The 24,356-nt window shown below is 46.6% G+C and overlaps 1 protein-coding gene across 6 annotated transcripts in view; it reads right to left on the bottom strand.

Annotated features, from left to right (window-relative positions):
- PEX14 (peroxisomal biogenesis factor 14) overlaps positions 1 to 24,356 on the bottom strand; it is a 140,231-nt gene that overhangs the window by 5,551 nt on the left and 110,324 nt on the right. For all 6 annotated transcript variants that reach the window (XM_070474268.1, XM_020890857.2, XM_070474267.1 and 3 more), the window contains 4 exons: positions 23,699 to 23,827; positions 5,009 to 5,094; positions 1,758 to 1,860; positions 497 to 594 (listed from right to left, as the gene is read on the bottom strand). In XM_070474268.1, the coding sequence (XP_070330369.1) occupies positions 497 to 594; positions 1,758 to 1,860; positions 5,009 to 5,094; positions 23,699 to 23,827 (416 nt within the window). The remainder of the gene's footprint in view (positions 1 to 496; positions 595 to 1,757; positions 1,861 to 5,008; positions 5,095 to 23,698; positions 23,828 to 24,356) is intronic.

The following is a 24,356-nucleotide window of genomic DNA, read 5'->3' as shown; positions in this document are numbered from 1 at the left end:
CTGGGCAGTCTGATCCCAGGATCTGATATTGCCATGGGGGCTCCAGATGTGGGAAGTGAGGCAATGAACCCGCCTCGGTCATCCTAGGTGGGTCTTCATCTTTCAGGGGTTACCGGAGCCCAAGACCAGGGTTTAGAGAACTTGCCAACAGCCACATTTTAGCCCAGGGCCTGGGCACCCTTCTCCCACCCTGTTCCCCAGAACTATTCTTGGCAACGCTGGGGCCTGTGACCTAACTTGTAGGTGGAGACCATCCCATGTCTATGCCAGCTACCACCAGAGCTGTAGTATGTGCTGCCATGGTCAGGGGGATGGGCCTCAGAGACAGAAAGGACAGCCCTTGTCACTGAATGCCACATCGCCCGCCTGGTGACCGCCTCCTTTCTCCACAAGGGCAGTGTAACCGGCATCAGAAGAGGGCATCAGACGTGCAATGAACTGGGCACAAGGATGAGCAAGAAGAGTCTGGAGGGGCCAGAGGGTCAGGGACAAGTACCTTGGCTGTGGCCAGTTCATGGGCCAACTCCTGGACTTTTTGCTGCTGCTGAATCAGCAGCTCCTGGACGGAGGCGAGGGTCATCTGTAACTGAGTCACTGGGAGGAGAGAGCAGGCGCATCTCTGTTAATGATACATGAAGATTCCCCCTTCTGTCCACACACCTATGAGCCGCTGCCTCTAATTTATCTGCAGACATCCCCCCGCCCTCCAGCAACCCATATAATTCATCTGCACTCTGGGTAATCTACCTGCACTGTATCTAACCTCTAGTATTTCTACTTTATCTTTCTATTGTGCAGTTGTCCATGGTCAACAGTATATCCGTCCAAAACCTCTCCCCTCTAATTATATCTGCTTATGATTTGCTTGGCTCTTCCAACCTCGGGACTGCCTGCCTCCCTCATCTCCTGGGCCTCACTGTGTCCTTGTAAAACTCAAGGCAGAGTCTTCGATCCTGGGAGACACACAGCTCAGGTCCACAGCATCCAGGAGTGGTTAAAAACTGCCAATCTCGTTTCCATATGGCTCCCTCCTGCCCTCCCCACACAACCCCGAGGCTGCTGGAGCGCCCTGTCCACTGTCAGTCTCGAGGAGACTCACCAGCAGGGTCTGGGCCCCGGAGGGTTTCCGGGGGCTACACAGACATGCCCCTGAGGGGCAGACTCCGGTCTGGGACAGGCGGCTCTCTCTGTGCCCAAGTTTTTAGATTCTGAGCCTCCATCTAGTAAACAAGCTTATATAGGAGGAAAAACCACCCCTGGAGCGACAGGTCCCAGCTAATCTGGGCCACCAATGGGGCACCGGGTAATGAACGCGGGCCCCGTGGAGTCGATGACAGAGGAGGTGGCCGGGGTCCCCAGAGCCGCAGTAATTACAGCCTCTCTTGACCCTGCATGGGATTCTCAGAGAGAAGGGGGAAAATTGCTGAAAACCCCCCTGAAAACCTCATGGAAGCAGAAATTAAAAATGAACTTTACAGCCCTTAGAAAGGCTGTCATTTTATTCCCCTTATTAATATTCTGAGGTTGGGAGCCTTTCCGTAAAAACATAATTAATTGAGGCCGCGCCGACAGTAAACAAGCAATTTCAAATTAAACCGAAATGACGGCGGCTTCATTTGCAAATGTGAACAGATTCTCAGAGCAGATAAATGAAGTCACCACATAAAGTGGAGACGGAGGGGAGAGGGGAGGGGGCAGAGAAGGGGCTGCTCGGAGAAGGCTTTGAGGGGTGACTTGATGGAGTCATTAATCTTTACCTGTCTGGGCCACGCTGCCACTCAGCTCCGACAGACTCGCCTCCATCCGCTCCAGCTGCTTCCGGTCCTCCCGGCCACCCGTGATGAGGGGGAGCAGGTACTTCTGCAGGGAGTGGGGGATGCGTGAGGGATGGGTATGTACCTGGGGTGACTCCCCAACCAGCTCTCCAATTCCACCTGGCAACTTCCTCTCCGTCACCCCTAGGCCTTGGAAACCCTAGGCCGATGCCGTAAGTGAACAAGACATCCGAAAGTTAGGAGGCTGCGAGTAGAACCATGTGAAAACTCCTGAGTCAGGACCAAAAGGAGGGAATGGGGACACAAAAAATTCAATCTGACCGACTTCGATGGAGTACTTTCGGGTTCTTTCAGTTTTTTAAATGGTGCTATATAGAGAGAGTTTCTGTGACCAAGAATACTCAGAATTCTACTTTAGAAGTTGTATGATAAAACTGTAGAAGGTTATACAGGAAAGTGGTACCACTGGTGGCTTCCAGGGAAGAGCGGGAAGGAAGTTTGCAGTACATTTTTCTGAACCTTTCACATCCTGTACCAAGGGAACGAATTATCCATTCAGAAAGAAGCAAGTAAAATTTAGAAATTATTGAAGAAACAAAATCAAAACCCACAGGAGATCTGCAGGGCCTCTGGCTCTTTCACTAGGAGCGGGTAATGTGTGGGTATTCCGAGGCTGTCTAAGGCGGTCACACCCAGTCTTTCCTAAAAGTCTTGTATGCTGTGAACAGGCTTCCTTCAGGTAAGAGTTAAATGCAGCCAGATTCTCCCAGAATGGAGACACTGGGTAGAGGGGGAGGAAGGGGCAGAAGTGGGAGAAACTGACCATGAGGGGAAAAGGAAGTGGGTGCGGCGGAGCAAACCAAACAAGGGGCCCAGGACGTGGGGGTCCCAGACGAGGCAAGGATGAGAGTCCTGGAACATTCAGGAAGAAGGCAGGTGGGGTGCAGCCGCTGACTGGCGGCCAGCTCAGAGATGTGCAGGGTGGAGGTGGACAGCAAGCTGCCCACTGGGATTGCTGGATGAAAGAATCCAGGCTCCAAACTCCACAATCTCAGGACTCGGCGCCCACCCATCTCAGGGGCCTGAAACCAGTCGCCAGGCTTACTGGGGCGGTACCAGGGGTGCCCAGTGTGGGCCTGGCAGAGGTGGTAACTGGCAAGTATGACCAAAGGAGACTTTGGTTCTCATTCCATTTGAGGCACAGACAGGAAAAGACAGCAACTACTCTATTAAGGCTTCTGTACTGGCGGAGGGAAATGGGGTCTCTTACAGGGGTTTGTGGGAGAGCTCATTTCAAGAGCAACTCCTGAGTGAAGACCACTATTTAGGACATGTAGGGAAGCACTTCCTATTTCACAAAGTGTTTTCCAACCACTGTGTGAGTTTATTACCCACAACTTAGATGAAACTCATCAAACGTAGCCTTACGTTCCAGGTTGGAAATTTCCTAAGTATGAAAGTCAAGAAATTCTATACATGCAATGGACTAAAAACTCCATTTCTAAGATCAAAAATTCCAAGGAAAGGAACACATTCCCAGCATGAATCTTCAGGTATTTATAAAATGAGAGCTTACCTCTCTTTTTCTTTTTAATTTAGCAGGCATTTTTAAAATTCTCTTGTAATCATCGTGACTGATCTTTTCTGTCTCTTCTTTCTTAAAGCAGAAACTAAAGATCAGAGCTTGGTGGAAACAACTGATGCTATCTCTGCTCAGCTCCAAGGAGAGCTATGCCTTCTCTTTCCACCAGATCACAGGGTGCCTGAGGGCAGCCACGTGACTAAGTGGGTCCTGCTCAGCAGAGCCTGGACAGGAACGGAGAGTTCTGTCTCAGTCTTTTCTCCTTCCTAGTGACTGTATGCACTTAGGGACTGGAGACGACAGGCTCTGAGCACACAGGGAGAGCAGACGCACGGTGTCAGAGGGAGCAGTCCTGGGACCCACCACATCCTGCTTCCCAATTTCTAAGGTGGAAACTTCCAACTTCAAGAATAAATGTTACACTGAAAAGATCAACTTCACTTCAGTCAAAAATTAAGAGTCCCAGGAAGCAATGTGAAAACATGTTCCATGTGCCAAAAGTTACAACGTAAGGGAATCCCCTTGGCGTCCACTGGTTAGGACTCCAAGCTTCCATACAGGGGGCACAGGTTTGATCCCTGGTTGGGAAACTAAGACCTCACAAGATGCGCGGAACAGCCAAACAAAGTTATGGCACGAGTCTGGATATTCATTCAGAGTCTTTTTTTTTTCTTCAGACTTTTTATTTTATATTGGGAGTATAGCCAATAGTTCAGATTCTTTTCTTTTTAAATTTCCAAATGAGGGATGAAGTTGCAAGTGGGCTCAGAAAGAAAGGAACTCCTCTCTGCAGCACTGGCAGAGGTTAAGTCCTTCAGCCACCAGTTTACCTTCTCTCTCTATTTTACCTACCCTGGCTCTGCATCTTCTAAAAAACACTTGCATGCTTCAAATCAAAGTCAGTACGTGGTCACGAGTGTCTGATCAGGATCCAGTGTCAAGGAAGTAAATGATACTTCACGCCTGCGGCTCTGCTGGAAGCAGTGAACTTGGGGGCCCTGAGGGCTGACTACGAAGACTGTGAAAAACCCTAGATTTACATGGAAGCCAACAAAATATACAGGAGGAAAAAGTAGTAAACATGATCACACTGAGTTTCTCAAAGCTGGTGTTAAATACTCAGGTGAAACAAGAGGTTACAGAGCGCCTGCAACATGCTGGGAACACAGTCCTTTCCACAGGAGCCCCACTGCTGTGAGCATCACCACAGCCTCTCGAGGTAGATCCTACTGTCCCGTTTTACAGGTGAGCCAGCTGAGCCTGCAGTCACACAGCTGCCGAGTGGCAGGGCCAGGATGTGACATTGGCAGCCAGGCTCCAGCCTCTGTGGTCTTAACTGCACATTGTTCTGTCTCTTAAGAGGGTCCAGCCTGCTCAGAGCATGCTGGGCAACATCCTCAGTACTTGACATGGCTCTGCGTCATGGGCCCCGTCACCCTGTGCAGCAGGCAGGGACTTGGAGGAGAGATTCTGTAGGTGAGGCGGGTCTGAAGGCCCTGAGCACACCCACCTGGGTGGGGGCAGGACCAGGATTTGACCCGGACGCCCCTCCAAAGAGCACGTTCATCTGGGCACTCAGCCTCCACATGCAGGCCCACTGCTGTCCCCACGCTCAGGGCAGTGCCAAGGGGGTGCGGGGAGGGCGGCTTACCTTGTAGAGCTGGTGAAAGCCAAACGCAATCCCTGCCATGATGATGGCCAAGGCGCTGTAGTCTCTCCACCGGGAGCCCGCAGGGCCTGGGGTCGGGAGAAAAGCTGGGGTCAGGAGGAAAGGCCCTGGCATCCCCCGGGGGCAGGAAGTGTGTGGACTCAGGCTCCTTGTCTCAGTCGGGGTGTTTCTCATGCTCAGATGGGGGGTGAGCGTCAGAATGGGGCTCGTCTGTCTCCCTCCTCCTCCTGGGCCTCCAGACTGTGCTGTACCTGCCGTGGGGTGCTGTCTAAAGGGACTGAGGCGGGGGTAGGGGGAGAACAGCGAGGCAATCTAAAGACCTGGGCAGAGGCTCCACGCTCGAGGAATAAAGGATCCAGTGAGGGTGCCGCAGCACCTGGCTTGTGCAGGCACACACGTCCACACACTTCCTATATGAGCTGGGAGCCACCTGAGAGTTGGGGCCAGAGGCTGTGTCACTGCCTGTTCGGCTTTATGAAGCTCCAACGGTGTACACGGTGGTGCTGAGGGCACAGGGGGCGGTTGTGGCCACACTGCTGTCTTGCTCTGTTCTGCTCTCATTCAAGTGCGCCTAGGGAGAGGGGCAGCCCACACACGACCCAGTGAGGTGATGCCAGAGAGGGACCAAGCACCCAGACAGGACACGGTGAGAGGGGGATGGCGGGGCCTCGGTGGAGGACAATGCCGAGAGCTATGGGGTCTCGGGGCACAGTGCTCCAGGCAGGGGACTAGGAAATTCAAGGGCTGGGGTTGACCTGTGCTTAAGCAGATGGGGGAGCCGCTGGGCCTTCCCAAGGAGGGGGCATTGCCGGCCAAGAGACAGAGAGACCAGAGAGGGGATGGGGGTCGTGGTGAGGGGAAAGGTGGGAAAGGCCAGGCCTGGAAGAGAATGCACGCAGGGAACCTGGCCGTCACTTCACAAGCAGCGGGGTCACTGACGGCTCTGAATCAGGGAGTAACGTGGTTGGCTCTGTGCTTGAAGAACGACATGGAGAGTACCGTGGACAGCTACAGGGGGTGAGGGCTGTGGAGGCGAGAAAGCAGGAAGAGACTACCACCAGGGCCACCAAAGGCGAGCGGGACAGGCCCAGGATGGAAGGTCTTGGGGATCTGGACATGGGCAGCTGGTCTACACAGGAATGGGCCCTTCAGCACAAAGCCCCTCCAACCCCTGAGTGAAATCCTAGCTCCAAAGTGGGGAGGAGAGTTTTCTACTCCACAACCTCCCCATGAACTGCTCACGATGTGTTTTCAGGCCCATATCTGATCTGACACCTGGCGACTCTGGGAGGTGCACAGGAAAGCACGAGCTCCATCTGGAATGTCCAATGGAGCGGCCACATCCAGGCTGCCCAGCGGCCGTCTCTCAAGGGACCAGTCACAGAGGTATGGGGGGAGCAAGGGCCACTTTCTCCAGAACCATCAGTGGTGCAGGAAACCCTCAGTCTGTGGACTCAACCTTGGCACCAGGGAACGTGACTCAAGGTGTGTACCCAAGGCGTGTGCACATGACAAGGACCTGGGACTGGGAGGGGAGCCTGGGAGAGGCGGGGGAGGACGAGCCACCACACTTGCGGGAACTCACATGTGGCCGGGCCCGGCTGAAGGCCTTGTCTCCCCACAGAAGGACACCTGTGGCTGCAGCCATCCCCTCCCTCCCCTGGGCCTGCAGGTGCTGGCCACGTCCTGGTGCTTCACAACTGAAGGAGAGCAGGAGGCAGTGGTTCTGAAAGTCCCTGCTGGATGTGGGCACGTGGGGAGGAGGGACTGCTGGCACCCAGTCTGACTGGGGATCCAAGAGGCAAAGACCTCCATGGGAATGAGGGAGACGCTCCGCGCTCTCTGAGCTGCTGAGAGGGGCTCTCAGGAGATGGAGACAGAGATGACAGTGATGGAGGAGGCTGGAAGAGTCTCTTCTTGCCCTATCCCCACCCCCCACCTGCCTGTGGATTCCACTTGAGTTTCTCAATGTGGCCCAACCCCAAAGTCTCCTGCACAGACTGCAATCAACTCCCTTCTCTGGTTTACAGTTTCTGAATAGGTAACACATGCACATGGTCTGGGCTTCCCAGGTGGCTCAGTGGTAAAGAAACCGCCTGCCAATGACAGAGAAGCAAGAGACTCAGGTTCGATCCCTGGCTCGGGAAGAACCCCTTTTGGAGGAAATGGCAACTCATTCCAGTATTCTTGCTGGAGAATCCCATGGACAGAGGAGCCTGGTGAGCTATAGTCCATGGGGTCACAAAGAATCGGATACGACTAAGCACTCACACACATACACACGCACATGGTCTAAACATCACGCAGCACACGTCAGTCTACTGCAAAGAGGCTTCCTCCACCACCACAAACCTCTGTGCTCATAGTGTCATCTTTATCCAGTCAAGAATTCTTATGCAAACATGAGGCAACACGTACAGGCGTTATTTTCCTTCCCCTTTCCCCATCTCTCATTCTTCTTTTTGGCTAAAGCTGCATAATATTCCATTAAACAAACTCCCTGCAGATGGACATTTAGATGATTTCTAGTCTCTTCCTGTTTCACACAAAGCTGCCATCGGTAAGCATGTACACAAAGCCTCTCATGTCCATGTAAAAGGCCATCTGTAAATGTGAACTCCTGGCAGGCTGGGTCAGAGGTACATGTACCAGCAGTTGTGAGACAGCTTGCCAAACTGTGCTCCCTGGGGTTTGAACCAGTTCATTCACAGCCACCCCAATGTAATGGGTTAATCACACACATAGATTTCTGCTAATACTAGAGCCAAAAAAAAAAAAAAAACAAACCCACTACTTCGCTCTAGCTTTAATTTGCATTTATCTTACTACAAATGAGGAGTGAGCATCTTTTCATCTGCATCTCCATTTTGGTAACTGTATGCTCCGTACTTTTCTACTCCATTTCTTTATTAATTTCCTTCATCAATTCATGGAACTTTCTTATACAACAAGGAAATGAGCCCTTTGTCTATGACAGAAGTTGTCAAAATTTTTCCTAGTATATTTTTCTTTTGACTCTGCTTCTGGTCTGCCTTTGTGACATGCACTGTTTTCCTGTTTACATAAACTTATCCATCTACTCTTTTATGGACTCAGGGGTTTGGGTCATGGTGAGCCAGGGCTCTCCCCTCCCCTCCAGGGTTGAGCAGTGACACTCAGGATCACGTCTACATACACAATGGCTCCAGAAGGGCGCCCTCCTGCTCTGACCTGCACAAAACACCCTCCTCTGATGTGGAGCAACTCAGATAAGCCATAACTGCTCGTGAAATGGAAAACTCTTCAGATCATCATGGCAGACCTTTCACCATGACCTTGAGAGAAGCTCTGAGTTCCATGCAGGCACCTGTCTCATCCCACCTGCTCTGTTCTGGGTGTCTTGGTTCCAAAATCCAGTGCAAGCTCGTTTTTAGGAGGAGACAGTGAAGACAGAGTAACATGCCACTTTTCAAGAGTCACTGTTCCGTGGGGCTTCAATCCACCCCCAGAACAGCCCCTCAGTGCTGCCCAAACCCCAGAGAATGTATTCCGTATTCCAAGTGGACACATGTCTATCCCCAGAACGTTGTATCCCCAGTGATTTCTTAAATGCCCACTAAACATCTTACAAGAACACAGCGGCAACTGGGCTGAGCACTGGGCCAGAACCCCAAGTTCGCAGCATCCTTCTTCTTTCCTGCAAACATTCAGGGGATGCTTCTCATTCCGGGTACTAGAGCCTAGGCTGAGCAGACGCTGGCGGGTCAGGGGTCTGAGAATGAGGACCCCTCCTACAGCTGCTCCCCCTTCCGCAGAGTGCAACCTCCTGGAGCACAGGAGACACCTGTGGCTCCCTGCCGGCCGCACCTTCACCCCCGCGCTGCTCCTTGTTTCTGCCGTGCTCGCGTTAAGAACATTTTATTGCCCCCTGGTTTTCATTATTAATGAAAAGGGACCAGAATGATCTTTCCTAAAGTTCAGAGAGTCTATAAAGACAAGAAGCTGAAATGCCATTTTACTCGTTTTGGAGATGTGTGATACAATCCTGTCTTGTGGCAAAATGAAAAAAGAGGAAAACTAAGGAGGATATAACTCTTCTTCCGCTGCACATCTTTCAAAGGGTACAGACCAGGGTAGGGAGAAGACACACAGCGTGACGCTGCACTGGCTCGCACCCCTGCCACGGCCACCTGGAGCCCTCGCGCTGCCCACACTGGGGCCAATCGTTTCCAAGCCCGGTGTGAACCCCCAGCAAGGGAGCCCAGGGCACCCGGGAGCTACATACAGCTTCTTGTCACTATGTTCCCGAATGTCCAGAAAATACAGTCAAGGGCAGAACACAGGGCCAGTTGCTCGTCTGCTCCAGCTCAGAAGTAAGAGAAGTGGAATGAACGAGCTCTTCCAACAGCTTCAGCACCTCCAGGCTGACCCAATGCCCACCTACACACAAGGCAGACCCCGGCCAGGCAGGCAAGGAGCTTCCACACCACCCACCAGATGAATCTCCCGAAGGACAGCTTTCTCTTCTTTCCAAGTGCAGGCCATTTGACTGAAGGTGGAGAGCTTTGCCACATTTAAAGAACCCAGGGACAATGGTATTTTTACTATCATTAAGATTCCAATCGTCTCCAGCTTGGCAAGACCTGCCAGCTTGCCCAAGAGGCCCAAGGCTTTACCATCACCTCACAGGTTGGCCTCTGCCGGGGATGAAGACAGTCAATGGTGGAGCATTTTTCATCCTGCACAACTGAGCATTTCCGGGACCACCTTCATGTCTGAGGCTGCAACAAGGTCAGAGGTTGAGCTCTTTGAAACTCAATGCCTTCCTACCCTCCCAAGGACTCCATCAACTGGCCTGAACTCAGTGTCCCCAGGGCCTGCCTGCCCAGAGGCTTGGGTTGTAGGTGAATCCATAGCGTATGGCAGCTGGGTCAGGGGCAGGAGGGTTGCACCCCAAGGGCTCCCTAACCCTTCACTGAATACCACCTAAGCCAACGTTACTCAGCTCCTTTAGCTATATCTCAATCTACCAAGAGATTGTCACCTGCAGGCAAGAACAGACATCATCAAATAAGAACACGTTCAGGGCAGGAATCACGTGCCCAACACAGCAATGTTGAGCTTGAAACCACTAAGCCAGAGAACCACGGACACCACAGAAATCCCACGATCTAGTGAAGGGGCATCAACAAAAGAGAGCTGAAAGCTGTCATGAAACTATCTTGCTGAGACAATCTGTATCCAGGGCTGTGCTGGCTGACAACATGGAGACACTATCTATTAAGTCCCTGGGGAGGCTGGTGGCCTGAGCACAGGGCTGGGCAGTGGCAGGCATTGGGCAAGTCTAGCTGTGGTTCCCACCCCCAACCCATGGCTCACTAAGGCTGCAGCCACAACTACACAGTGGTGGATCTAGCTTCTTAAATCATCCCATCAGTTCTGCTCGCAAGGCACCCTGAAAATTAAATGATAAGACAGGCTCATCCACAGCGAGGTCCTGGAATAAAGCCAGTCCACCAAATCAGTGCTTGTTACAGCAAAGGACTGGCAGGCTAAAGGCACAGGGAGACTGATGACCAGCTGAACGGCACCACAGGCTGAGCTGAGGACGGCTGGCAGTGGTCAGGACAAACCCACCCAGAGCACAGAGACTAGGAACGGAGCAGCTCAGCTCCTAACAGAAGCACCTGGGCCGCCTGGAAGGCTGAGGGCGCTACAGCAGCTCAAGAGCAGTCACACCTGGAAATCCAAGGCCTGTCTTTGCATGAATATCCTGTGAAAGACGATCTTTCCCACTTCTCATGGGCTGCAACGCTATCAGCAGTGTCATCTTCAGGCAGGAAGGACACTGAGAGGCACATCCACAACCTCACCCACAGATGAAAAAATATGAGCTCTAATTAAACCATAAGAATTTAGAAGAGTCCAGAAACACACTCACACTTGAATGGTAAACTGATTTTTGACACAGAAGCCAAGGTAGTTCTATGGGAAAAGAATAATCTCACAACAATTGTGCTGGGACAACTGGATATCCACAGAAAGGGGTAAAAATGAACCTTGATCATTACCTTAGGCCATACATAAAAGTTAACTCAAAATAGATCATGTACCTAAACCAAAAAGCAAAAACTATAGTGCTTCAGTAAGAAAACAGAAGAAAATCTTCACAACCTTGGGGTAGACAAAGATACCTTAAATACAAAAACCATGAACCATAAAGAAAAAAAAAAAGATAAAATGGACATCAAAAAAATTTTAAACTTTTGGGGACTTCCTTGGCATCAAGTGGTTCATACTCTGCATTTCTGCTGCAGGGGGCAGGGGTTCAAGCCCTGGTCTGAGAACTAAGATCCAGTATGCCACACGGTGTGGCCAAAAATTTTAAAAAAAAAAGAAAAATTAACTTTTGCTTTTCAAAAAGCCCTCTCAAGAATATATCTCTGTAGGCTGGAAGAAAACATCTGCAAAACATATATCTGATCAAGGACCTGTAACTAAAATATACAAACAGCTTTTGCAACTGAATAATAAAAAAGACAAACAAGGTGATTTTTAAAAAAAAAAGACTGGGCAGTAGATTGCAATAGACACTTCACAAAAGAGACATGAATGGCCATTAAGCACATGACAATATGCCTGACATCATCAGTCATTAGAGAAACACAAAATTATAATGAGATTCTATTACCTAAATGTTAGAATGATTAAACTTAAAAAACTGAGAATACTAAGTGTTGACAAAAATTGGAACTACTGAAATTCTCACACCTTGCTGATGGGAATGGAGAATGGCACAACCACTTTGGAAAATAGTTTTAACAATATCGTACAAAGTTAAATATACACCCAGCATGTGACTAAGGCATCCCACCCCTAGGTATTTACTTAAAAGAAAGGAAATGTCTGTGCACACACAGACTTCTTACACGTGAATGTCATGAAAGCATTATTCATAATAGCCCTAAACGGGCAACAATCCAAACAGGCATCAACAGTCAATGGATAAACAAGTTGTGAAACAACCATACAGCGGAGTCATAGGAATTAGCAAACCCTGGCGACCTCGCCAAGTCCCGTGTCATCGTGCTTTTGTTCAGCTGTGAGTTCAGAACAGTTTTCATATTTTTAAAGGATGAGGGGGGAATGGTACATGTGACAGAAAGATGTAGCTCACAGAGCCTAAAACATTCATTACCTGGATCAATCTCAAAAGTGTTATGTTACGACACAAAAGACTGTGCTATATGAGCCCATCTAAATGAAATTTTAGTGTTTAGTTATAGTTTCACACGAAACTTAGTGTCGGTTACATGAGTTAATTGAGTTATGATATGTACAACTCATCAAACGGTACACTTGAAAAGGATTAATTATATTGTGTATAAATTATACTTCAAAAAAGCTGATTGGAAAAAAAAAATTAAGAATACAGAAACATAAGACTGCTGTCTGACCAAGCAATCGTACTCCTAGATGGTCACCCAGGGGGAATGAGAATGGACCTCCACACACGTCCTCACCATCTTGAGTCCTGTAGCCAAAATTGAAAACAGCCTAAATGTCCACCAACTGGTGAACTGATGGACAAAATGTGGTCCAGCTATACAACGGAATACTGTTTAGAAACAGGAAGGATGGAAACAGTGCTACATACTATCACATGGAGAATCTCAAAAATATGCCAGCTGAAAGAAGGCGCATACAAGGTACCACATTCTGTTTGATTCTGTCTACCTGACATGTTCAGCAAAGGTAAACTTAACAGTGGTGGAAAGTAGGTGAGTGGTCACCTGGGGCTGAAGGTGAGAGTAACAGTAAGTGGGCACAAAGGAGCTTATCTGGGGGACGAAAGTGCTCTAAAACTGATACATATCTCTTCGTAAAGTTCCTAAAATCACTGAACTGGACACTTGAAATGGGTGAGTTTAATAATATGTAAAATATACCTCAACAACTTAGAAAATTTTAAGTAAGGCTATAAACAGATGGATGAATATATAAACAACTGCATTTTGATAAAGGGACACATAACTCAACGGGGACAGGACAATGTTTTTAACCTCTGGTGGTGACACAACAGGATAGCCATCAGGAAAACATGAACCTTGACCTTCACATCACACACACACAAAAATTAGCTGAGAGTGAATCACAATCTCAACAGAAAAGCAAAAACAATGAAACTTCAAGAAAAATCACAGGAGAGAATCTTTCTAACCTTGGGGTAAGCAAAGGCTTCATAGCTAGGGCACAAAAACCATGAATTGTTGGGGGAAAAAAAAATAAATGAATGTCATCAAATCTTAAATTTCTTGTTTTTCAAAAGGCAATGTAAAGCAAAAGCAAAAGAAAAAGCTAGCCACAGACTGGGAGGAAATACTAACCAGGCATATATCTGACAAAGAGCTTGAATGCAGAATATACAGGAACTCTTCCAACCCAATAAGAAGATAATTTAAAATGGATAAAGACTGAAACAGTCACTTGACAAAAAAAGATATGTAAATGGACAAGCACATAAAAAGATGCTCAACGTTGTTAGTCTTCACAGAAATGTAAACTCAAACCACTATGAGTTTCCACTACACACACACGAAAGTTGCTAAAATTAAAAAGACGGAAAATATCAACTGTTAGTGAGGATATGTAATAACTAGGGCTCTTGTACACTGCAGATGGGAATGAAAAACAGTACAACCACTTTGAAAAACAGTTTGGCAATTTCTTATAAAGTGAAACTTACACTTAACCTATGACCTAGTAATTCCACTCCCCGATATTTACACAAGAGAAACAAAAACATAGGAAGACTTGTACACAACTGTTTAAAAATAGTTCGTAACAGCTCAACACTGAAAACAGTCCAAAGCCTAAAGTCCATCAATGGTAAACGGACACACAAACCACAGAGAGTCCTTACCACGGGACACGGCTCTGTGATAAAGGCGGGAATTTCTGATCTGTTCAACAACTTAGATGGATCTCAAATACATGATGCTGAGTGAAAGAAACCAGACATGAGAGAGACCATATGGCATGATTTTCTTCACACAAAACTAGGAAAGAGGAGTCTAATGGGCAGCAACAGAAAGCAGACCAGGGGTTCCCCCGGAGTCAGGACAGGATGTGCTGACTGGGAACAGGTCATGGGGGACCTTCTGGGGTACCAGAAATGCTCCACAAAATGATCATGACAGCCACAGGGGAGTGTACACTTGTCAAAACTCAAATTGTACAACAAAAATGGGTGCATTATTTTATGTAAAACATACCTCACTATGTGTGCTAAGTTGCTTCAGTTGTGACTGCATGGACCATAGCATGACAGGCTCCTCTGTCCATGGGATTCTCCAGGTAAAAATACTGGAGTAGGCTGCCATGCCCTCCTCTAGGGGATCTTCCTGACCGGGGGGTCAAACCCATCTCTTACGTCCTCTGCATTGGCAGGTGGATTCTTTACCACTAGCACCACCTGGGAAGCCCCGTATCTCAATAAAGTTGTCTTTTAAAGTCTGTTCGGCAATTTTTTTTTTTTTTAAAAAGAGCTGTTGTTCAGTCACTCAGTTGTGTCTGACTCTTTGCAACCCCACGGAATGCAGCATGGCAGACTTCCCTGTCCTTCATCATCTCCCAGAGCTTGCTCAAACTCATGTTCATTGAGTCAGTGATGCCATCCAACCATCTAGTCCTCTGTTGTTCCCTTCTCCTCCTGCCTTCAATCGTTCCCAGCATCATGGTCTTTTCTAATGAGTCAGTTCTTCGCATCAGGTGGACAAAGTATTGGAGCTTCAGCATCAGTCCTTCCAATGAATATTCAGGACTGATTTCCTTAAGGATTGATCTCCTTGTAGACCAAAGGACTCTTTAAGAGTCTTCTCCAACACCACAGCTCAAAAGCAACAATTCTTCGGCAATTAGCCTTCTTTATTGTCCAACTCTCACACCGATACATGATTACTGGAAAAACCACAGCTTTAACTATACAGACCTTTGTTGGCAAAGTAACATCTCTGCTTTTTAATATATTGTCTAGGTTTGTCTTTGCTTCTCTTCCAAGGAATAAGCATCTTCTAATTTCAAGGCTGCAATCATCATCTGCAGGGATTTTGGAGCCCCCCAAAATAAAGACTCTCACTGCTTCCATTGTTTCCTCATCTATTTGCCATGGAGTGATGGGACTGGATGACATGACCTTAGTTTTCTGAATGCTGAGTTTTAAGCCAGCTTTTTCACTCTCCTCTTTCACCTTCATCAAGAGGCTCTTTAGTTCCTCTTTGCTTTCTGCCATGAAGATGGTGTTATTTGCATATCTGAGGTTACTGATATTTCTCCCAGCAAACTTGATTCCAGTTTATGCTTCATCCAGCCCAGCACTTTGCATTAGGTACTCTGCATATATAAGCAGGGTGACAATATACAGCCTTGACATACTCCTTTCCCAATTTGGAACCAGTCCATTGTTCCATGTTTGGTTCTAACTGTTGCTTCTTGACCTGCATACAGGTTTCTCAAGAGGCAGGTAAGGTGGTCTGGTATTTCCAATTATTTAAGAATCTTCCACAGTTTGTTGTGATCCACACAGCCAAAGGCTTTAGTGTAGTCAATAAAGCAGAAGTAGATGTTTTTCTGGAATTCTCTTGCTTTTTCTATGATGCAGTGGATGTTGGCAATTTGATCTCTGGTTCCTTTGTCTTTTCCAAATCCAGCTTGTACATCTGGAAGTTCTCAGTTCATGTACTGTTGAAGCCAGGTTTAGAGGATTTTGAGCATTACTTTGGTAGCATGTGAGATGAGTGCAATTGTGCAGTAGTGTGAACATTCTTTGGCATTGCCCTTCTTTGGGATTAGAATGAAAACTGACCTTTTCCAGTCCTGTGGCCACTGCTGAGTTTTCCAAATTTGCTGTCATATTGACTGCGGCACTTTAACAGCATCGTCTTTTAGGATTTGAAATAGCTCAGCTGCAATTTCATCACCTCCACTAGCTTTGTTCGTAGTAAGGCTTCCTAAGGCCCACGTGTTTTCACACTCCAGGATGTCTGACTCTAGGTGAGTAGCCACACCATCGTGGTTATGCAAGTCAATGAGATCTTTTCTGTATAGTTCTTCTGTGTATTATTGCCAACTCTTAATATCTTCTGCTTTTGTTAGGTCCACACCATTTCAGCCCTTTATTGTGCCCATCTTTCCATGAAATGCTCCCTTAGTATCTCTAATTCTCTTGAAGAGATCTCTAGTCTTTCTCATTCTATTGTTTTCCTCTATTTCTTTGCATTGATCACTTAGGAAGGCTTTCTTATCTCTCCTTGCTATTCTTTGGAACTCTGCATTCAGATGGATATATCTTTCCTTTTCTCCCTTGTCTTTAGCTTCTCTTCTTTTCTCTGCTATTTGTAAGGCCTCCTCAGACAACCATTTCGCCTTTTTTTTTCTTGGGGATGGTTTTGATCTCTGCCTCTGTATAATGTTACAAACCTCTATCCACAGTTCTTCAGGCACTCTATCAGATCTAATACCTTGAATCAGTTTGTCACTTCCACTGTATAACATAAGGGATTTGATTTAGGTCACACCTGAATGTTCTAATGGTTTTCCCTACTTTCTTCAATTTAAGTCTGAATTTTGCAATAAGGAGTTCATGATCTGAGCCACAGACAGCTCCTGGTCTCTTTTTTGCTGACTGTATAGAGCTTCCCCATCTTCAGCTGCAAAGAATATAATCAACCTGATTTCATATCGACCATCTGGTGACATCCATGAGTAGAGTTGTCTCATGTTGTTGGAAAAGGGTGTTTGCTTTTTAAAAGAGAGAACTAAAGGAAGTCAGCAGTGACTCAAACAATACCCAGCAGGGTGGGCTCTAAGTTCTCTCTCTGCTCAGTGAAGCAGCTGGCATCAAGCGAAGAAGCAAGAGGTGAGAGTTCTAAATCAACTTTTTAAATGTACCCTGTATTATTTGACACATATAAAAGAATAAAACATTTAGATAAGTTATGAAACATGATAGTAAGATTAGCAATCCTAAACCCACCCACTTAATCAGTTAAAACTTCCCAAACATCACAGAAACTAGCCACATCTTCGTCTCCACTCAGAAGTAACCATTATCCTGAACTTAGTTATGGTTCCAACTCAACCTTTCTATGGAATATGAACACTGAGAACATGCCCAGCAGGATAAGGACTGCATTTCTCAGCCTTGATGCAGAAAGGCATGGCTCCAAGGTTGACTTCCAGCCAATGGGGACCAGAGGGAAGGTATATGGGTGACTTCCAGGAAGTGTCCTTAGAAGGTGACTTGCCCCTTTCCTTCCTTCTCCCCATTCTTGCTTGTGGAGAGCAGAGGGGACAGCTGGCGCTGCAGCAGTCACACTGGAGTACAAGCTACATGACTGCCAGGTGTGAGCGATGCCGGGGTCCCTGAGGACCACAGAGCCAGTGCAGCAGCCTTGACTGCCTATGTTTCCTCAGAGAAAGAGGTTTTTGTTTTGTTTAAACCAAACTTATTCATTGCAGAATCTTATACAACTAACACAGGCTGCACTGTTAGCACAGCCATGATCCCAGCTACCTCCAGCACCAAACACTCTGTCAGTGGTCTAAGAAATCTAAGGAGAGGATTTCTCCACTCGATAGTTTAAGGTAATGCTGATGGTTTTCAATAACCACACGTGGTGTTTACTTAGCACCCACAAGGCACCACACTGAGCATAACACAAAGCAAGTAAAACAGACTGGAGCCGGCCCTTGAAGAGCTGCTACTCTCAGCAAGTCACGGGGACAGAAGAAGAAAAACAGTTTCCTCAAAATTAGAGAAATGTTTCCTCTATCAGCAAACCAGTAACTCTTATGCAGTATAGAGGGTGAAATCTGTGTGCTAAACTGACAGAGAAATGGGAGAGAGAGAGAAACAGGAGATTCCTCCCCCTTTTATTTCTTGGTGGGAACAGGGAGGCTGTCCACAGCACCTCCATTTACAGTCTCTTCTAGATTCACTTCCACCACCCCCCACCCCTACTTCTAGATGCCTCCACAGACCTGTCTCCTCCATAAGGCCTGGCCTGAGACCAGCACCCTGGGGGTTTCCTTTGTTCTTAAATCCCGAAAGCTCTTACCATTCACACCATACAAGATGGCATGAATTAGCAAGGCCTGTCCTCTACTTCCACAGCTGTTGGGCCCAGAGGACGCAGGAGGCCTCAATGACTGGCTACCTGGGCAGCACACCCGGCCCCCCACCTTAAGTTGAGGGTATCACCCGGCACCTTTCAATTCTCAAGCACATGTCCACCACCATTTATTTATTTAACAAGTGCTTCCAGAACACTTGCTAAGTCAGAGCCTCGGGCCATAGATTAAAAACAAAAACAAAACCCTCTAAACTCAAGGAACTCACAGCTTAATTGGTTTCAGCCCTGTGTGGTGGCAAGCAGGGGACTAACGGAGGCAAGGGGCGTCCCAGGCCCAGTCGGGATGGAGGCATTTGAAAGGGAGTTACACCTGCCCCATTCAGCACAACCCCAGGGTGTCTTCTCTAATTCTCCATGCAGCACCTGCTCAGATGGTACAAATAATTTTAATATCAGTCTAAGAATTATACGGTCAAAAGGGTAATACAGCATCATGAATAATTAGATGATGCATCTCCAAGTATGAAGTCCATGTGATTTTGACTGTCCTCCGTCGGGGTGATGACCTGGCTGTCACCTTCTTCTCAAGTCGTCTCTTCTGATACTCCCATCCCATGGTGCAGCCACTCTGACCATCACATGGGTTCACGTCCATGTGGCTTCGCTTTAGCCTGGACGCTCGGGTCCATCCTGTCTAGTCAGGGCAGCCATCACGCCCCAGGTCCAGTTAGGCCCCTCCCACTCTCTGAAGTGCCCTTCACCTTGTCCGTCCCACCAGCCTCCCCTGGGCTGACCTCACAGCACTGCTGTGTTCCCCTAACTGCCTTTCCTACTGGACAGGGGGGCTGGAGGGAGTGACCAGCCACACCTCAATCGTCCCATCCCCGGGGTCCCACACAACACCTGGCACACAGCAGGCATTGGACAGTAAATACTTGCTCAGGGACCTAGGACAATCAAGGCTAAGTTTCTGTTACTTAACAGGCCAGAGGGAAAACAGACTGAGGAAGAACACACTTTCTCTCTCAGGAGTTCTAATGAAATGTCAAAGCCTTTCACCAACCTCAGACATTTACATCCTATTTTAAGAAGAGACAATTGAAGCTGTAGGGCAGTCTTTTTTTTTTTTTTTCTTCCATTTATTTTTATTTGTTGGAGGCTAATTACTTTACAACATTGCAGTGGTTTTTGTCATACATTGAAATGAATTAGCCATGGATTTACATGTATTCCCCATCCCGGTCCCCCCTCCCACCTCCCTTCGAGGCATACACACTGAGGAAACCAGATCCGAAAGAGACACGTGCACCCCAATGTTCATCGCAGCACTGTTTATAATAGCCAGGTCATGGAAGCAACCTAGATGCCCATCAGCAGACGAATGGATGAGGAAGCTGTGGTACATATACACCATGGAATATTACTCAGCCATTAAAAAGAATTCATTTGAATCAGTTCTAATGAGATGGGTGAAACTGGAGCCCATTATACAGAGCGAAGTAAGCCAGAAAGATAAAGACCATTACAGTATACTAACACATATATATGGAATTTAGAAAGATGGTAACGATAACCTTATATGCAAAAAAAGAAAAAGGGCAGTCTTTAAAAAAGCCTAAACTGTTTATCGAAGACAGTAGGCAGGGGCCGGGGCGGAGGGGAGGATATTTAAGCCTAAGAAAAATGATTATCGTATAAAATTCACACTGATCGTGCCTGTATCTCAAAGCTACCTTGATTCTTGTCTCTTCAGGAGAAAAGAAGAAAAAGTCCGCTTAGAATGAATGACTCAATCAAGCTTTTATCAGGACTTAACCTTCGGGACTCTGTTAGGCTCTGTGCATAGACACATACACTGACTCCTGCTTTGAAGTTGAACAAAAGGAAACCAAATTGAGAAGAGAGAATGTCAGAGTTCCTCTCGCATCCTGATCTGACTTCTCCTGAGCTCATCCCGACTTTCTTTTAAGCCCTGACAACACTGGTTTATTCTCACACCAGGTGACACCATGCTTCTCCTCCCACCACTTTCACAAAGCCTTCTCTGACTTCTTGAGCCCACATTAATTTTTCTCTTTTCTGTATTCCTGTGGAGTTTCTTGTCTGTATAATTAATTTTGGCATTAAATCACAATGGCTTATATTATTATCTTTTTCTTAGGAGTTTATCTTATCTCTCTTAGAGAGCCTGTAAGAATCTTAAAGATCATGTTTTGAATCTCTCATGACACTGAACTGAGCTTATAGTTGTTGTTGTTGTTTAGTCCCTCAGTCGTGTCCGACTCTGTGACCCCAGATGCCTCTGTCCATGGGATTTCCCAGGCAAGAATACTGGAGTGGGTTGTCATTTCCTTCTCTAGTGGATCTTCCCCCTCCTGGGCTTGAACCTGTGTCTTCTGCACTTCAGGCAGATTCTTTACCACTGAGCCACTGGGAAGCACTTCTCGTCTGTAATCTACTATAAATCTTTCTACTTGTGCTCAGAACCAACTCCACATTCTTTTCCAACTTTACCAGGAAACATATATTATTATTTCATTTTCCTTGTATATTCAAACTACCCCCTCTCAAATAGTCTCCCAAAGCCTTTTAAATATGCTCAAGAGTCTCACCATAGGTGCTTGATAAACACTGACGACCTGAACTGGTCCCAGTCTGGTGGGTCTCCATGTTCTCTTTGCTGACACTGGCATTTGCTAACACCTCAAGGTCAACCACAGATATCAAAAGAGGAACCGAGTGGGAAACCTGCCACCAAGTGGGAGGGCGGGCAAGAGGTGATGATCTGTGAGCACTGGGCTCCCAGGGGTGGTCTTGGAAAAGCCACCCTCCCCCAGACGTGAGCGTTTTGGGGCTGAGCCCAGAAAATCCCATTTTCTAGGCTTGGGCTCAGAGATGGAATGTCCTTAAAAAGCCAAGAAATGGGAAGGAAAGGCTGCCCAAGCTCCAGATGTAAAATCGGCAGGAACACACATGAATGGAGGCCATAAATCCCTCCCAGGACTCAGACAATGCCTCGGTGATAAGCATGCAGATTGCACACCTAGTTCAGCAACTCCCCTGAGTTTGCTTGTAATTAAGGGGGTTAGAAAGGTAAAAAAAATATATAAACCCAATTAATCATTTAAATATTTAAAGTCAGATTTTTTTCCTCACTCCAGGATTAGTATATTTCATAACGCCAACAGCAGACAGCCCTGGTTTTTACTGGGGTTCATTTTAGAGCATGTTTAAACTAGTCAGATTGAGTGATGCTTCTAGCAACTAATCGCATGTCAAATAAAAGATATTTTATGTAATAAATTACCGCTACAAGTAATTCAAATGTCATTTATCAGTTTTATTATCAGTCAGGCAAAGTCTTGTTTCTCTATATTAATCAAAATCAAGCTTTTTTTTTTTTTTTTTGGAGTAGTTTTGACACCTCTTGGCAAAAGTACAGAAGTGGAGAGGGAGAGTCACCCCCGAGCTGAGAGGAGCAGGGTAACGGTACAAGAAGAGTGAAGCTCAACACTGACAACTAAAAACTCCAGGTATTTAAAATTACCATTACCATTGTTTTTACACTAGTGTCAAAGCAGGAAGGAGTCTGTCTCTAAGAAGATGTATTTTATTTTTAGGGCTGGGAGACTCTTAAAAATACTCCTACCTAAATACCTAAACGGAGCAATGCTTTTTCTCAGAGAGATCTGGGCAGGAGACTGATTGAAATGACTGAATGGCCGCCCCACCCCCACTCTTCTGCTCCTCTCAGAGAGGCGAGCGTTTTAACCCTTTGTGCCAACTGAAAGTAGGCAAATGTATGATGTTTTAGGCCAGTGCTGTGATGCACAGAATAATCTGTTCTGAGCAAGAAGTTGCCAAGTAGCCAGGAGACCGGCTCAGTATTAAGTCACGAAAGGAACAGCTGGAACAGAACAGATGTGCATCTTAGAGAATTCTGCACCCCAGCTGATACTACCCATCCTCAACGAATCCTACCAAACCCTGGGCCCAGGGCCACAACTGGAAAAAAAGTGCAGAGATTCAGGCTTTGATTTAAAAGAAACATGGAGTGTGTGTGTAGTGACCCAAGGCAACACAATGGGTTGACAAGAACGTTAGCCAGGAAGAATGGAGTCCCAGGCTGATGAGTGAATCCCACTGACTCAGCAGCCCCGGGACAAGGCTCGGCACTGAGCACTGGTTCTCTGGTCTGAGTGGTTTGTGAGACCGGGTGACCAAGGATGAGATCAACTGGAGTTCATGGAACCTGGCCTCACTGCCCAGCCTTATCCAGGGAGCAAAGGAAAGGCAACGTCTAAATGAGACCTGTAACACACAAAGCGGATTCTAACCGACTGCCGGGCCCTGTGCTGTCTATACAAATGACTGCACCTCCCTGTCTATGGGAAAGACGGCAAAGTGCTTCCAGGTCATGTGGTAGGGGTCAAAACGAGTCTGGCATCTGAAACTGTGCATTTTAAAATTGGATATCTAACACTTTAAAAGCATGTTTTGAAAAAATTAAAACTTCTGAGATAGACAAGTATTGAAGAGGCATTTTGAAAGACAGCAAATCCAAGGCTGAGGTCTTCACACAAAACTGAGCAATTTTCCATTGATTTGGAGTTAATTTTAACCTTTTTAGATTTTTCATAAGTGACAAAGATGGGGTTCTGCCTCTATTTTGGAAGCGTATATTTATTACTGGCTTAAAGAATCTTTATTACTAAAAGCAGTTTTCATTTAACAACAACAAAAACCTCTCATGGGCCATGTTCTCATGTAACAATTAAAAGTTGCATTCAAAAAGGACCTTCACATTTAACCTGAAATTCTCTCACAGACTGCCACACATAAATACATGTGGTATAGCCAGGACAAGGAAGGAAGGAAGGAAGAAGAGGGGTGGGGTGGAGACGGCTAGCTTAAAACTACTAATATTAACTTTAAAAGATAAAACTAGGAGACAAATTATTTCAGTGACCAAACAAGAATGTACCCATGAATTAGATGTTTATATTCTTATTAGCAAAATGGTAACATGGGCTTCCCTAGTGGCTGAGATGGTAAAGAATCTGCCTGCAATGCAGGAGACCTGCGTTCGATCCCTATGTCGGGAAGACTCTTTGGAGAAGGGAATGGCAACCAATTCCAGTATTCTTGCCTGGAAAATCCCATAGACAGAGGAGCCTGGTGAGTTATAGCACATGGGGTCAAAAAAGAGTCAGACGCTACTGAGCAACTAACACTTCAACATGCAAAATGTACTAATATAAGAAAATGAAAACACAACCAATAAATACTTTTACAGATTCTTGCTCAAAACCAAAATACCTGAAACAAAACAAGAAACTCATTTATTCTTGTCTCTTGTGTCTTAAACCTTTGTCACATACTTATAAGTTTGTCTAGAAGAGGATTGGGTGTGTCACACTTTTTTAGAAAAACCCAAGAGTCATCTCCTACGCCCAGTCTCCCCTGGCTTGCTGAGTCTGAGAGACGTGAAGCACTACCCTTTGGCCAGAGTCCTGAATCCCAGTCAAGGTTAAAGCAGGAGCTTGAGCAGGTGACTTACTGTATGGCTGCGAAATGAGGTGAGGGGGCTGGACAGGAACCACCTGTGTGGCTGGGCCCAAGGACGCAGGCTCATCGGCAGCCGTGCCTGACTGTTGGAAAGCCAAATCGATCTCTTCATCTGTCAGCCCTGAGGGAGAAGAGGACATAATTGCAGGTGAGTGCCTTTTGCCACTGTCCATGGCTGCAAGAAAATCTTCATTTGAGAAAAGACCTTGGAGTCACAGGACGCCTAGCATCCTGCTAAGTTGCTTCCCCGATTTCGGATTCTCCGGAACCACTCTCGGCTGCAATTTAACCTTAAGCGACAGAATATTAGCCTCAACACTGCTTCCAAATGTGGCTCATTCAATTTCCTTAATTTATCCTTGAGTTTATTGCTGCTTTTGAAGTCGCTCCGTACTGCAATTCTCCATTCTTCCCCCGAAATCAGATACCATCAACTGCAAATGTTGCTCATTTTAATCTGTAATGGTGTTAAAAAAAGAGGGGAAAAAACTAACAATAATGCATGAAAACAGACAGGGAAACAAAAAACTAATTATTGGGTGAGACGACTAATTAGTCTAGATCGTTTCTGAAGACGGGAATAATTTGCTTTATTTTATGACAAATGCAGAAATAAAAAGAAAAATCAGGACTGACTGTGATTAGTATGA

The sequence above is a fragment of the Odocoileus virginianus genome, chromosome 11 (genome assembly GCF_023699985.2).
Source record: "Odocoileus virginianus isolate 20LAN1187 ecotype Illinois chromosome 11, Ovbor_1.2, whole genome shotgun sequence".
Lineage (NCBI taxonomy): Eukaryota > Metazoa > Chordata > Mammalia > Artiodactyla > Cervidae > Odocoileus > Odocoileus virginianus.
This window is presented reverse-complemented; position numbering and strand designations above follow the sequence as displayed.